The sequence below is a fragment of the Fimicolochytrium jonesii genome, assembly GCF_025526975.1.
Source record: "Fimicolochytrium jonesii strain JEL569 chromosome Unknown EV422scaffold_34, whole genome shotgun sequence".
In the NCBI taxonomy this organism is placed as follows: domain Eukaryota; kingdom Fungi; phylum Chytridiomycota; class Chytridiomycetes; order Spizellomycetales; family Powellomycetaceae; genus Fimicolochytrium; species Fimicolochytrium jonesii.
The window spans coordinates 19,143-32,947 of NW_026515701.1; the positions used below are offsets into that span (position 1 = coordinate 19,143).

General features: G+C 51.9%; 3 protein-coding genes across 3 annotated transcripts; all 3 read left to right on the plus strand.

Annotated features, from left to right (window-relative positions):
• Positions 1–2,528: 2,528 nt before the first annotated feature.
• EV422DRAFT_544437 (CDF manganese transporter) lies at positions 2,529–4,441 on the plus strand. The gene is made up of 4 exons (XM_053071389.1): positions 2,529–3,257; positions 3,324–3,630; positions 3,708–3,988; positions 4,051–4,441. Exons 1-4 carry the CDS (start codon positions 2,667–2,669, stop codon positions 4,066–4,068), a joined length of 1,197 nt encoding a protein of 398 aa, XP_052921637.1. The 5' UTR covers positions 2,529–2,666; the 3' UTR covers positions 4,069–4,441.
• Positions 4,442–9,161: 4,720 nt separating this feature from the next.
• Positions 9,162–10,613, plus strand: EV422DRAFT_544452 (uncharacterized protein). The gene is made up of 2 exons (XM_053071390.1): positions 9,162–9,440; positions 9,510–10,613. Exon 2 carries the CDS (start codon positions 9,638–9,640, stop codon positions 10,322–10,324), a length of 687 nt encoding a protein of 228 aa, XP_052921638.1. The 5' UTR covers positions 9,162–9,440; positions 9,510–9,637; the 3' UTR covers positions 10,325–10,613.
• A 1,534-nt stretch (positions 10,614–12,147) lies between these two features.
• Positions 12,148–13,731, plus strand: EV422DRAFT_544455 (uncharacterized protein). The gene has a single exon (XM_053071391.1). It carries the CDS (start codon positions 12,267–12,269, stop codon positions 13,353–13,355), a length of 1,089 nt encoding a protein of 362 aa, XP_052921639.1. The 5' UTR covers positions 12,148–12,266; the 3' UTR covers positions 13,356–13,731.
• The last annotated feature ends 74 nt before the right edge of the window (positions 13,732–13,805 follow it).

Genomic DNA, 13,805 nt, shown 5'->3' on the forward strand with positions numbered 1-13,805 from the left:
GAGCACACTGAAGAGTTCATTGCTCGCCAGATTCTTAGTGAGGAAGGGTTGGAGGTTATGGGGTTAGCCTAGGGAGTGCCTGTTCACCGAGCTTAGCGTAGGGTTTAATTGCGTACCCGTTTGTATACCCTTAGTACGAGGAGGATTTCAGATATTTCAACTTTCGCTTATTTCAAGGGTCAACGGTGTTGAAATAAACAAGACGTGACTGTATGTACGTACAGCCAGGGAACATAAACCTGTAACCCCCGCCAAGCAAGTCAGTGTCTGCTGGCGCGTGCGTGACTCATCATCACCAACTCGGCTTGCACCGTGTCTCAGATCTGAAAGCCATCCCCGCTTTTTCAATGCAACGACTCATCATCCTTGCTCAACGGGGGGCTAGCTACAACTAATACCTAGTTATGCCTCCGTCAGCCGCAATCACACTGGCCATCCTCGACGGCATGGAATTCACCAGATTATCGAGATGTCGTTCCATGGTCGGCCACAACTGCTGAACAATCGTATCCAGTGTTGCCGCCGTCCGATTGGCCTTTGAGACCTCTCGCTTGATGACTGACCACAGATTTTCGATAGGATTGAGGTCCGGGCTCTGCGCAGGCCAAGGCATAACCTCAATCCCATGTTCCTCAAAAAACTGTCGTGTCTCAACCGACGTGTGAATGGGAGCATTGTCCTGCATGAACAATGGATTAGGAATAAAGAGCTCAAGGTTCTGCCACATGGGCAAGAAGTGAGTAGTAAGATGTTGGACATAAGCAGTGGAATTGAGGCCAGTGCGATTTTGACCCTCACGCTGAACACGTTGCATCTGCGCCATTGGACCAACTGCGTTTCCAATAAATGCTCCCCAAAACAAGTTTTGCGGCCACTCCTTCGAGTCCCTGTAACACAATCAGGATGAAGACGTTCAGTTCGAAGACGCCAGCATCGCATTTTGGGCACCCAACCAATCTCAAATGATGTCTCATCCGTCCAAACCACGCGGGACCAGTCCTGTGCTGTCCAATGCTGTCGTTCAAGCGCAAATGCAAGCCGTGCAGCCCGGTGCTGTGCAGTCAGGAAAGGTTTGCGAACTTTGAAACGGGATGTCAGGTGCAGATATCGGTGAAGGTAACGACGCACGGTCTTCCAGTGTGCCTGAACACCTGTAAGGGTGGTGAAGTTGGAAGTAATTTCCTTCAGTGTTTTCTCTTGAGTCTCACTGGACGCAACAACAAGAAGGCGAAAGGCCTCCAACTCCTCATCTGAAGGTTGATACTTAGCTGGTCCCCCCGGCGGCTTCTTGGATTGATAGGAGGCAGGGTCATCAGCAATGTCGTTTGCAAACCTCCGTACGGTGTTCTTGAAGGTGCTCAAACAGACTCCCTGGTCTCTGGCTATCTCTCCTTTGTTTTTCCCTGCCCTATGGAGCGCAACTATGGCTGCCCTCTTCTGTGGAGTGAGAGGTTTGCCCATTTCCGTCGTTGTTGTTGTGAAGATTCCAACCTCGCCATTGCCATCGCCATTCTGGCCTGACCTGGCCTGGCCTGCCGCTGGCCAGGCTGGCCCGCTGCACGGCGCGTCTCTTGTGACACGGACACTGAATTCCATTAAGAGGTGGGTATAGCTTTATGTTCCCTGGCTGTACAGGCATAGAATTGGGCTGGCTGAGGCTTGGGCGCTGAGTGCGCCCAGCCCACTGTCCGGCGCCTTTTCGGCCGTCGACCGTCGGAAGTTTGTCGTCCATGATTTGATGATGCTGCGCTTTTCAGCTCCGTGCTGTCAAAATCGTGTTGAAAGCTGTCAATATTTCTCGAGCCCACACTGTCTTTCTTTGAGAAACGAGTATGCAGTGGACGATGCCGACCCGATATGTTTCAACATTCGTTTCGTAGTTTTTATGCGTTAAAGTAACAATTAGTTTTGCATCACTTTTGATACATGCATCAGCGCGACATCGCATCGGGAAAGGGGAAACGGAATCTCAAAAATCTTTGATCGTCGGGCATGCCACAAGTAAAACGAATCTGCCCAGTTTGCTGACTCGCCCGCTCTTCGAAAAGCTCAGCCTCTCCTATGGCGTCTTTTCCCTCGTTAAACTCCAGGCAATATGAGATTAGTAAATCGAACCTGGAATCAGGTCTAACAACGCAAGCAAAAACTGCCCAATCCCAACGTTCGATGTTGCGGAAGAATTCTGGCAAAACTACCCCTTGTCATCCTAAGGATATCATAAAGGTGCACTCTAACCGATTTGGCTTGTCGGTAAAGATACTCGTCACCGAATTTGCACTTGTTTTCAGATCCGCCCAGCACTTTTTTGATTACTGAAGTCGCGGGGTAACGTGGCATGCTGAAGGCGGTGGAAACTGAACGGCGGAGGATTGTGAGGAAGATCAAGAGGTGCTTCTGAAAGGGTGGGTACGGGCTTCTATATGAGGGTCGTGCGCTCCCAGGCAACTTAGGTAAGAGCCGGCGCGCCGACAAGTGGCGACAAAGCCTGCGACAAGTTACGCGGTTGTTGTCGGTTTGTTATCCATGGTGCAACAACCACAACTCACATGACCAGAGCTTAAAACCTTACAAAAGAGATCTCGAGTCAAACGGTAACCCTCAAAAGCGCACATAACATCACAATGTGACAAACAACGAAACCCGTTGGAGTGTGTAGAGTTCTCACAATGATCGAGCTGGCAGAGATAGATACGACGTGCTCCTCGACAGGTCCCTACCGCCACGTCAACGAGGGTCCAGCGACGACGCCGGAACGTGTTATCGCTATACCCGACAACGCCGACGGACGAGATCCTTTCTATCTTGCCTCCCGGGTCGTTTCGGACCAGGACCTAGACAGTCTCCTCCGCAACCGGAAGCGGGGGCGCAAGGACCATGTTGCTAATTTCTATCGCGAGCAAAACGACGAGATCCGGCGGTTCTTGGCGGAACCGGAGAAAGAGGGAACAGCAGCAGGAGACAAAGAAAATGCGTCAAAAGGACTGGCGGCTGCGATAGCAATCAAAGGATCTTTTGTGGCAAATATCCTCCTATCCATCCTGCAACTCTACGCCGCTATTTCGTCGGGATCTATGTCACTTTTTGCGACCATGGCAGATTCGATCTTCGATCCTTTCAGCAATCTGATCTTGAATCTGGCTCATAAAACGAGCGTCAAGTGGGACATTGAGAAGTTTCCTAGTGGAAAGGCGAGGATGGAGACCATCGGAAACATCGTTTACGCATGTTTGATGGCGACTGTTTCGGTGGTCTTGGTGGTAAGTTTTCCGGCGATTTACATTTGGAGCCAAAGCATTTATACACTGCTAACATTGAATTTAAAGGTTGAGTCTTTGCGCACGATACTAAGTCATAGCGGAGAAGATGTCCTCACTATCAACATTCCGTCCGTTATTTCAGTTGGAATCGCATTTGCAGTCAAGTTCGCGCTGTTCTTGTACTGTTTTTCGTTGCGAAACAGCGACTCGCAAATCCGGATGCTTTGGGAGGATCACCGTAACGACTTGTTCGTAAACGCTTTCGGTATTCTTACCAACGTCGGCGGCGGAAAGTTGAAATGGTGGATCGATCCCGCTGGGGCTATCGTGATAAGCATTGCGATTCTGGCTTCATGGAGCAAAACCGCATATGGTATGGTCCACAATTTCTCAGATATCGTCGACAATTGGTATTGCTAAGATTAATCTTCTATTCTCGTCCTCTCGCAGAGCAATTTCAACTGTTGGCCGGTGTTTCGGCTTCCAACTCTTACATCCGCTTCCTCATTTACAAGGCACTCACCTTTGACGAAAGGATACAGAAGATCGACACGTGTCGAGCGTATTACTCAGGGCCGAAGCTAATCGTGGAAGTCGACGTCGTTATGGAGCCTGCCACTCCATTGTGGGAAGCACACAATGTCAGCGAGGCGCTACAGGTGGCTTTGGAAAGATTGTCTCAAGTCGAAAGGGCCTATGTGCATGTGGACTTTGAGACGGACCATAAACCAGTGAGTACACCAATGTTCCCTTTCTGGTTGGTTGCTTCTCAACGTCCAAATGTCCCTCCCAGGAGCACCGGAGCCAATAAAATGCATATGGCGACCGGGCTTCCCCCAGTATTCTCCGGTTCCATCCGCCGGTCACAGCATTATTTCGTTTCAGAGGCGAGACGAGAAATGGAAGAGTCTTCGTATACTCCGTTTTGGCCTTGAAACATTGTCAGTGACATCCTCCCGGTAGGGTGATGGCGCGTCCCGTTCATCTGGCAGTATCTCTTAGCGTCAAATAGTTCATCCCCGAGTGCTTTCCCTCGGCGTGTTTTGCAAACCTTGGAGAACAGTTGGCTTCGGGCGAAAGTCACCTTTTCCGCTTTGTCTAGATCAATAGGTTTAAATCAATAGGTTTCAACTTCAACCATTGAATGATTCGCTTCCTTGTCCTCACATCGACGTAAAACTCAGCGCTCACATATGGACGTTTGCGCAGTCGCGTCGCCAGGCAGCTGCTCAACTACCATCCCCCATGTTCGAACCCCACGGGTTCTGTGAATATGGACATGGACAATTGTGGTACTGTATGTGCTGTGTATGCATTTAGCCAAACTCCGCCGCTGCGCAAACTTGATGATTGCGACGCGTGAGCACTGTCGCCACTGTCATCCTGTCAAAAGGCTGCCAAAAACACCCAATCACGGGATCCCTTCGACGTTTCGGCAGTACTGGCGAAGGGGATCGCGGGACTCCCGAAAAGTTTCTCCCCAGCATGGAAATCAAGTCAGCATGCGTGGTCAAGTGCTCCATGCTGAGGGCCGTAAGAAAACTGCGCACCATGGGGTTATATCAAAAATATTCACGAGTGTGCTTGGTGCATGCAGGCTTGAGATAGCAAGTTCGTTTCAAGAAGACGGCGTCAGCGGAGGGAAGGACCGCTCAAAAGAAGTGTCCTTATACATGACCCTAACCCTGGCCTACCCTGTGACATGGCCCTTTCTATGCAGGAAAGGCGGTGTGGATTGTGTCACAAATCGGGGTAAAGACCGCTGCGCCACATCCTGACAGCAACCGTCAGGAAAGTTCAGAGCATTCCGAGTCCACGAGCGCATAACAGGACAAAAGAAAGAAGCTGAGTACTTGCAGGTCAAGTGATGGCGATTCCAGAAGCGGGTTCAGAAGTCGTTGAGCGTGAGAGCCGGAATAAGGAATCCTCGAGAACACTGGTGTTTTAGCCTCTATGCGTGAAGCACCACCTAACTGTGCGAAACCTAACTTTGAGTACGAGTATCGCCGACCCAGCTGTGTTTGAGCCGCCAGTAATTCATGCAAACCTAGAAGACTTGGTGCAGGCTCGCGGAGCGGCGCAGTTCTGCCGGTAAACTCTTTGAACTGGCTGAAGGATGGTTACGAAGACGAGTCGGGAAGAATGCGAGATGAAGCGTCGGCCCAACTGCTGAGATATGTGCATCGCACACATCTGGCCCAGGAACTTGAACTTCATAGCCGTCAAAGTTCTTGACATCCTTGCTGCGTCACTTCATGACAGGGGCGTTCCTGATCCAGTTCTGCCTCCAAGATCTCCCAACACATTGAAATGAATGAACCCCACTGCTCCCACTGAGGAACAGAGCTCATATATTTTTTGGAAATCACAATACCGTGGTCCCGATGACATGAACGATGTGCGCCTCTTGAGGAGAGTTCATCTGGCTTAAGTCAATCAAGACGACGGTCGGCCAACCGCGAGCTCGAAAGGCATCACGCGTTCGGAAAGGGGACCCTGCATAAACTCGTTGCCCACCTCATTCATAAACAATTAAAAGCGGCGGGAGAACCGGCGGATAGGTGAACAGCGCCAGCTTGCTTGAAGCCCGCGAGAAATCGCATAGCTCCATATCTTAGAAGGCGCTGGATGGTGGCTAGATTCGCTGTCCAAAGAAGGTGCGGGCATCCCATGGGAAACTTCCCATGGGCGTCTCGGGGTTCTAGATATACAGTTTCCTTAGCGAGCTCGGTGACCATCTATCTCCAAACGCCGTGAATCCATGGACATGTCCCGCCGAACTGGGAAGGGCCCATGAATGCACTGCTTAAGATCCTGATGAAGGTTTTAGTATTGGATGCAGGTGCTTATAGTGGGGGACCATTTACTCGTGCGCAAATGTGATAGCAGACCACTGTGAAGATTCCAGGTGTTGATTCAAGTTTATAATATGTCATTCGGCAGATTCGCATGAGTCTTAGACGTATGGAAGTATGAATTTATTGCTCAACACAAGGTAGATGTGTATTCATGAAAAGAGCATGGCCATACAAAAACAGGATGGGGAGGGTGTAGGTGAGTAGCTCTCCAGGGAACGGGGTGAGGCGATCTGGAAGGAGCGGAGGAGTCCCGGCGCAAAGCGAACGCCGAAAGGCTTATCTTCACCAGCATGCATTGGTTTCTCGGGAAAGGTATTCGCGAGGCGTTGGCATTAGTTGAGGCCGTCAGAATCCCTAAGAATGTCTACGGATGGAGAACGAAGAAACTTAGTAACCCTGGCTCGATAATCACAGCTCCCGGGTATAACCTACCACCATAGCCTTCCACCTAAGGAACCTTGAGTCAACTTTAATCTGTTTGCATACATTCGCTGGTCCGATCCTCGCATCCGTGTTTGCGCCAAAGATGGCAGTGGCAGGAAGATGTATAGTAACACCAAAAACGGGAAAGAAAAGGAGAAAGAGAGTAGTCAGTATAATGTTTCCCGACGACTATGAGGATGAAAATAATGGAAAACACTATATGAACCTCTGTGAAGGCATCACAAAGCCGCACGTCCTGCGGGTTGGATAGCATCTGAGACAGGCTACCTCCAACCAGACAAGTAGCCCGCTGCGACAGGAGACTCTTGCCCAGGGTAGCCCCGCCGTACATGACAGGAAGGCGTACTCCCAGCACCTTGCGGAGCTTTGCAAGCAGGACGGCCAAGTTCATATAGTATTGTGAAGTTGGGCAGCAGGTTGGATAGCATCTGCGACAGGCTACCTCCAACCAGACAAGTAGCCCGCTGCGACAGGAGACTCTTGCCCAGGGTAGCCCCGCCGTCCATAACAGGAGGGCGTACTCCCAAAGACCTTCACTTCTTTTTGCAACTGCGTCTGATTCGCGCGCGGTTCTGGGACACTTACCCTTGAGGGTAGTTTGAAGCGTGGAGGGGCGTACCGTACATCCCGTTCCGGATCGGGAAGGACCTTGTTCGAGAACGGATCGTTTTGCTGGTTGCGAAATGAGTGGGATCGCATACTTTGGAGACCGGTGTGGATGAGGGTGTCGTGGGTTAGATCTACAGTGACACGATAGAAGGTTACGCGCCGTTTTGGATCTCAAGCATAAGCCCGTCCTCCAAAGTAGACAACGAGTTTCTAGCCAGCCGTCACTTACCATATGAACGAGAGACTGTCGTTTCGTGATTGCGTATGTTTGCGTGCAGATTTAGCGATCAATCCACCGCGATTGTACGGATCGTGAAGAAGAATAAGCAAGAGACGGGAACGCGTCGAGCCTTTATGTCCAGCGGTCTGGCTGCTGCGCCACTTCCGGACACGAGGAGTCGAGGACGCTGTGGAGGGAGCTTATTTGATAGAGCGTCGGCAACAGCAGCGGACAGTATTGTTGTGGGAGAGCCAAACCTATCTTCGAGTGGAACAGAATCATTACGACGACGGCCCGGACCTCAGGAGATCTGAAAATGTCGGCATCCATGTCATATTGACGAACCCAACTTCGCGCTCGTTCTTCGATGTCTACCCGGAGCTAGCCCGGCAATACCACTACGTTCTGGAATTGGGCAACATTCACGTACGGCCGCAGGATGTCGACGGATGGACCAACTTTTGCACGGTCATGCAACTGTTCCGCCACGTTGACAAGATCCGTGCACCGGATATGCAGCACTTTTTCGACTTTTGTTCCACCACGGTGGAGGAGTGCATGCCATGTTCGACGGCCTCCCGGTGCTATCTTCTGCTCCCCCCAAAAGGGAATTACGAAGGCCTTCAGGCCAAAAAAGAAAGGTGCATGATTTCGATACTTGGCGCTTGTTAGGCGATTCAGGGGACATGTTGGGGATGCTCGGGAATTGAGAACGGTGGCTGATAGCGGTCGGGGACTGTAGTGGAAACTTTTAAGGACTCGGGACATTCCTGGTTTAATTTCAGGACTATAGGCAGAGTGGGACAGGGACATACTGAAAGGGAGGCGGGGGGGGGGGGGGGACCTGTTGCGGGGACCTGATGTGTGGTGATTGTAATTGGTGTGGCGGTTTGAGAAAGTTTGAGAAGTTTGAATGTGGTTCTTTTGAAATATTTGTTAGGAGATTTTATTGCTTCTATTGCACCTGCAGCGGTACCCGACAGGGTTCCTGACTCCCTTCCTGCCACACTTGGCAGGTTACTTCTGCTTGGGCGTGTCAACTTTCATCGGGAACGCAACCCTTATGGTGCTCATATCGCAGTAGACGCCGGAGTCGAGTTCGATCTTTCGCCTAGCTGATCCAAGACCTGCCAAAGCCCACAAAGTACCATCGAATGAGGCGGTTTTCGCTGCAGAAAGACATCCCTTCCCGTTGCGACTTCACATCGACGGGAATGTCGGAAAGTGTCGAATGCCAATGTGAATCGTGGAACTTTCGAAAATGCGAAGATTCGCGCACGAACGCGTGGCTTTGCTTTCCGCCGGAAATGATGAGCGGCAAAGATCGGCGCCCAGTTCCGGCGCATTTCGTTTTCGGGTTTTCTGGCAGAGCAACTTGGCATGTCCACAGCCGCTGGACTCCTCCACGGTCGTCTACTATAGCTGTATCTCCCACTCCAGCCTGCTTCGCCCAATGCCAAGTTCCACAGGAATATGCGGAGGACCCCCAGCCCTGCCAATAATACCCCCTTCCCAGCCCATCTCCAGATGTTTTCTTTTTTATCCTCAGGCATTATTGGCGAGATAGCGATACAACCTCTCAGAGCTTGGAGGAGCGGCGTGAATGATACCTCGAATGTGTCCGTCCCAGCGCACACACCGGTGAAGGACCTGCAACGCGCCAAGCACCGAACTGAGAACGCCCACTGGCATTTCCGCTTCCGCTGCAGCGCTGCCGCCTGCGCAGGGCGTTTTCGCAGGAATGTTCTACATACACATGCATCTGTGACACAGCGTTGAGATCTTTTGTGCAATATGTATAAATAGAAGGGTTGTGCGTGCAGGCTTTTCCTCGTCTTACAGTATATTCTAGCCCGTCTCTAGTGCCCCCTCCGTTTCTTCTCTACGTTCTGTCTTTGATCATCTCAGCCCCATATCTGCGTCGCTCTCCAACCCCCGTCACACATCAATTGACCCCCATCAAAGAAGATCACAACCATGTCGAGTCTCAACATATCTGGATACGACATCAGCGTACCGCTCGCGGTGACATTTTCCATCGTCTATGCCGCTCTGTTTGGGTGGGCGATCAGGAACTTTGCCGTGCTAAAATTGAAGCCTATTGGATGGATGATTGCTTACTTTTTCTGTAAGTTCTGGAAACGCTGCTCCTGGATAATTCTCGAACCTCACATCTCACTTACGCATCTCTCCACGTCGCCAAAACAGTACGCGTAGCAGCCTTCATAACCCGCCTAATAGTCAACACCATGCCCTCCCTCAACCCCGACGGCACCCTCAACACCACCAAGAAGACCGTTTACATTGTCGACTCAATCCTCTACTCCGCCGGCTACTTCCTCCTCCAAAACACCACACTCGGCCTGCTCGACTCCCTCCTCCTCCGTCTGCAACACCACGGCAGCACCTTCGCCCTCCCCGAACGCGCCATGCGGTGGTTCCATATCGCCATCACAGCCGGCGCGGTGCTGAGTATTTGGGGTGGGTTGAAGTTGGCGAATGATCCATTGACGCATGAGGATATGGATACATCACGGACGTATCGGTTGATTGGGGTTGCCGTTATTGCGGTGGCGACCATATGCATGGGTGGTGCATCCATCCAAGCATCGACCGCCAATCTGCCCTACGATACCGCGCACCGCTCCGGCGGCCGATTCCTTGCCATCGTCTGCATCTGCCTGCTCGTTCGCGTCGGCACGTCGTACTGGTTCATCCAGAACCCCCAGAGGATGTTTGATGAGAAGGTGCTGTATGGGCTTGCGATTGCGATGGAGATGCCGGCGGCGGTGTTGTTGTCGATAACGCCGTGTTTGGCGCTGTTCATGAACAGGGCGGGGCCGCCGATGTCGGAGACGGTGGGGATGCAGCCGTATGAGCCGTATCATCCGGTAGTTAATCAGGCTGAGGGGGGTAAGGCGCAGAGCTGCGCATAGTCTGCGGGATGTGCATGATGCAGTGGTCGCTTCCCCTTCCAGCCGTAGATGGACTTTCGTGTGTGTGTGTTTAAGTAGCTGATTAGAACACATTAAGAATAATAGGATGAACGATATGCCATGAGTCCTCTGAGAGCTTTCCATTTGCGTCCTACGTTGAGCACTTTGCATGAGATGAGAGACGCTTGCCTTCGTCACGCTTTTCGCCCAAGCTCAGACAAGTCGAGGTTTCACTCCCGACGCAGCATCCCACTCGCCCGTGAAGTCACAACCCGAGGGCAGCCTAAGTCTTTTAAAGATTGGAAGAAGCGGACAGTGAGCTGGGCTGCTACGATGACTGTCTGCGGCCACCCGCCATGGTTTACTCTCGGGTTGTTTCACATCAACAGAACTCGAAAACCAGTTAACCCCCAACCTGGTCGGGTTCCATATGCATGTCCTGTCGGGGCGCCAATAGTTTTGTGCCCACGCTGTTCCCACCAGGTGTCCATCACTTTGCCATGGACTCAACTTGTAAAACGGAGATCACTTCTTCCCAGATTCGAACTGGCACATTGCTGTGGTAGATGCATCGAGAACCTCCTCTGTCCGATGTGCGGGTGAGTACTCCTCTCTCCGCGCATGGGATTCAAGAACAGATCCTCATCGCTGTTGCGATCGCTACACCTAAGACCGAATGACCGAAGCAAGTCAGTCTCTGCCACAAACACCCAGGTTAGGATATCTATGCCGTTTGCCACTGAGGCAAACTGCCCATCAACCCCTTGTTGACAGAAGCTTTGTAACGACCGCTCCAAAAGGATGCCAGAGAAATCATGGCTCGCTTATGTGTTCCGCGCCAGGGATGTGATAGACAGAGCTAGCGCGATGACTGCTACTGACTGCTGCAAAGGGTGGTCTCAGGAAAGCGGCTCGCTCATGATGTCTGTCCCAGTGATTTGATTAGACCAGAAAGGGCTACTCTCGGAACGTTATTTAGTGAAGGCGGTGAGGAGAGGCAATCCACGACGGGGCAATGAGAAGCAGGATCATACCATCTATGGAACACCCATCCAAACGAAGGAAATCGGACAGAGACAAAGGAAACGAAACAGATCAACCGACTGGCACGAGTGGCGAATCAGGTGCATTTCCCCAAGCGCACGCAATGGGCCACGAGGGACTGTTCTCGTTATCAGAGGGCACCCCGCATCAGTGGACAATGCGCTGCCTGGTCTTTCGCCAAGCCTGGGAGCATCAACTATCATATGTTTGAACGACGCAATGCTGCCCCAACGGATCGTTGGAGGAAGGGGCGAAGAAGTCGGAACATAACATCGAGCGATGGTCGACTGAGGAGGAAAGCACCCTCTAATTTGCCCAGTTTAAGGCGGCGATGGGTATGTGCCTCTATGTCTATCCTATACACGGTGTCGGTCTAAGAGTAAAGAACCTACCTGCCACCGGCCTCAACTGCCTTTGAACGCAAATGGGCGCAATAGCGACAATCTGAATGCTCCTCGTCGTGCCGTAGCCAGCACACTATGCGAAGGTGGTCCGCATAGCAGGCTCCGTGCTTACGGTAAGATATTGTCTGTCGCCGTTTCGATTGTCCTCGAGCTCTGTCTTCAGAGTGTCCGAGTCGCCCTCAAAACGTTTCTCGCGAGAGGGCGTACGAAAGCCGCTGCAGCGAACTTTTCTGAAGTGGGCAACCAGCCTCCGCAGGTCCAGAAGTGGGATGCGTCACGTGAGGAAGGGCGCATATTTATTTGGAGCAAAATGTTGACAACCAACCTATTCCTGGAAGACCCCCCCACCCGTCGTCCTTCTCTCAGACTTCCTTCCCTTTCCCTTTCTCGACGTTCTCACCCAAAACCCGTACGAAAAGCTTCCCAGTCCTCTTTTCCCCAGTACCTACGGCCCAGTGACACACTCCTTTACGACAGCGAGGCCCGCACATCCAATGGGAGTCAAGATAGGCTTTTACCTCCCCGAGGAGGCTCACAAACCAGGCGGCTTCACCATCTCCGAGTTTTTATGTGGCGCCCACCCCCCTCTGTGGACACTCAAACTGATCATCACGTCCCTCTACCCGACCCTCAGCACCACGCCCCACGAACTGTCACTAATAGTGCAGGGGCAGGCATGCATTTCACTCGCAAGCCACCTCCCTACCAGCATTCCCAGTTCATCACACACCGGGGAAACCAGAGTCCGCTTCATAGTTCACGTCCCGGGCAATCCTTTTCTGGCTCCAGCCCTTGGCGAGGCGGCGTGTCCAGATCCAACTGCCGACGATTTCAGTTTGACAACTACTTCTTCTAAAACTCCATCTGTCTCTACATCACAAAGTGGGTCCCCTAGTAGCAAGCGTCCGAAAGTCGATACCGCCCCTTCCCCTGCCGAGCTTTCTGCCAGGATCCAAGAGGCCTCGTTGGGAGGCATTCCTTCTCTCAGGCGCGAAACCGAGAGATATGCACAGGCCACCATGCGGGACCAGTGCCTGCTCAGAGACCAGTGTTGCGTGTTGACAGGCGACGTTTTTGTTAAGGCATCTGATTGCGCTCACGTCCTCCCGGTTCAGTATGCGAAGAAATGGTTTTACGAGAACCGAGACCGCATTGATCTGCACTTATCCGCCGGCGCATCTAATGCGGCGTATGACGTCAAGAATGGAATAATGCTAGCAAAGACGGTCCACAAAAAACTTGATCTCTGGGCGTGGTCCCCGGTCGCATACGGAAAGGAAGTCTTTGCATTCGTGTTCGACACATCAGCAGGCGTCCAGCACGGGATGCCCCTTCTCATACCTCGCATGATCGAACGCGGCGACAATCGATCGTATTTCCGCGACCAGTTTCCGGACGAAGAGGTTTTCAACGAAAGGTTCAGACAGGCCGTATTACGGAAGTGCCGAGGTTCCAGCGAACCTCACGAATTCCGTGATCAGTGGGAACAGGAGCCGATCTTTGTATCATGCGAATTTGCCGTGGATAGCGATAGTAGTGAGGATGAAGGGACTCAGGCCCCCCTTCACTTTGACAGCAACTGACACTATTCACGCGACACCCCAAGCTGGTTGTTGTGCGCGAGTCCCAAAACCGAGGTGGCTAATATCTCCCCCTTGGACACATCCTTGGCCGCAAGCTTAGTTGCAGGAATGGAGCTGTCGAAAAATGGCCAACGGCACTCACCACACCACTCGCAGTGCCTGAGTTGAGTAAAATGGGCTGCTTACTTGGTGACAAGATGTGCAGATTGCACTGGTACAGGACATGCACAGCGAGTGTATGCTAGGGGAGAAAGACTGAAAGAGGAGGGCGTTTTGAATAACGCGAGGCAGTCGGGCGACGTGTGATGTGGACTACCTTCCACACGGGTTATATAACTGATGTTTGTATACAATACCTACTTTGCTGTAAGGTATTGTAGACGGACTGGGTGTTCGCCGGCGCTGCTATTCGATATGCAGTAGAAGAGTTACCTCTTGTGAATAGGAACG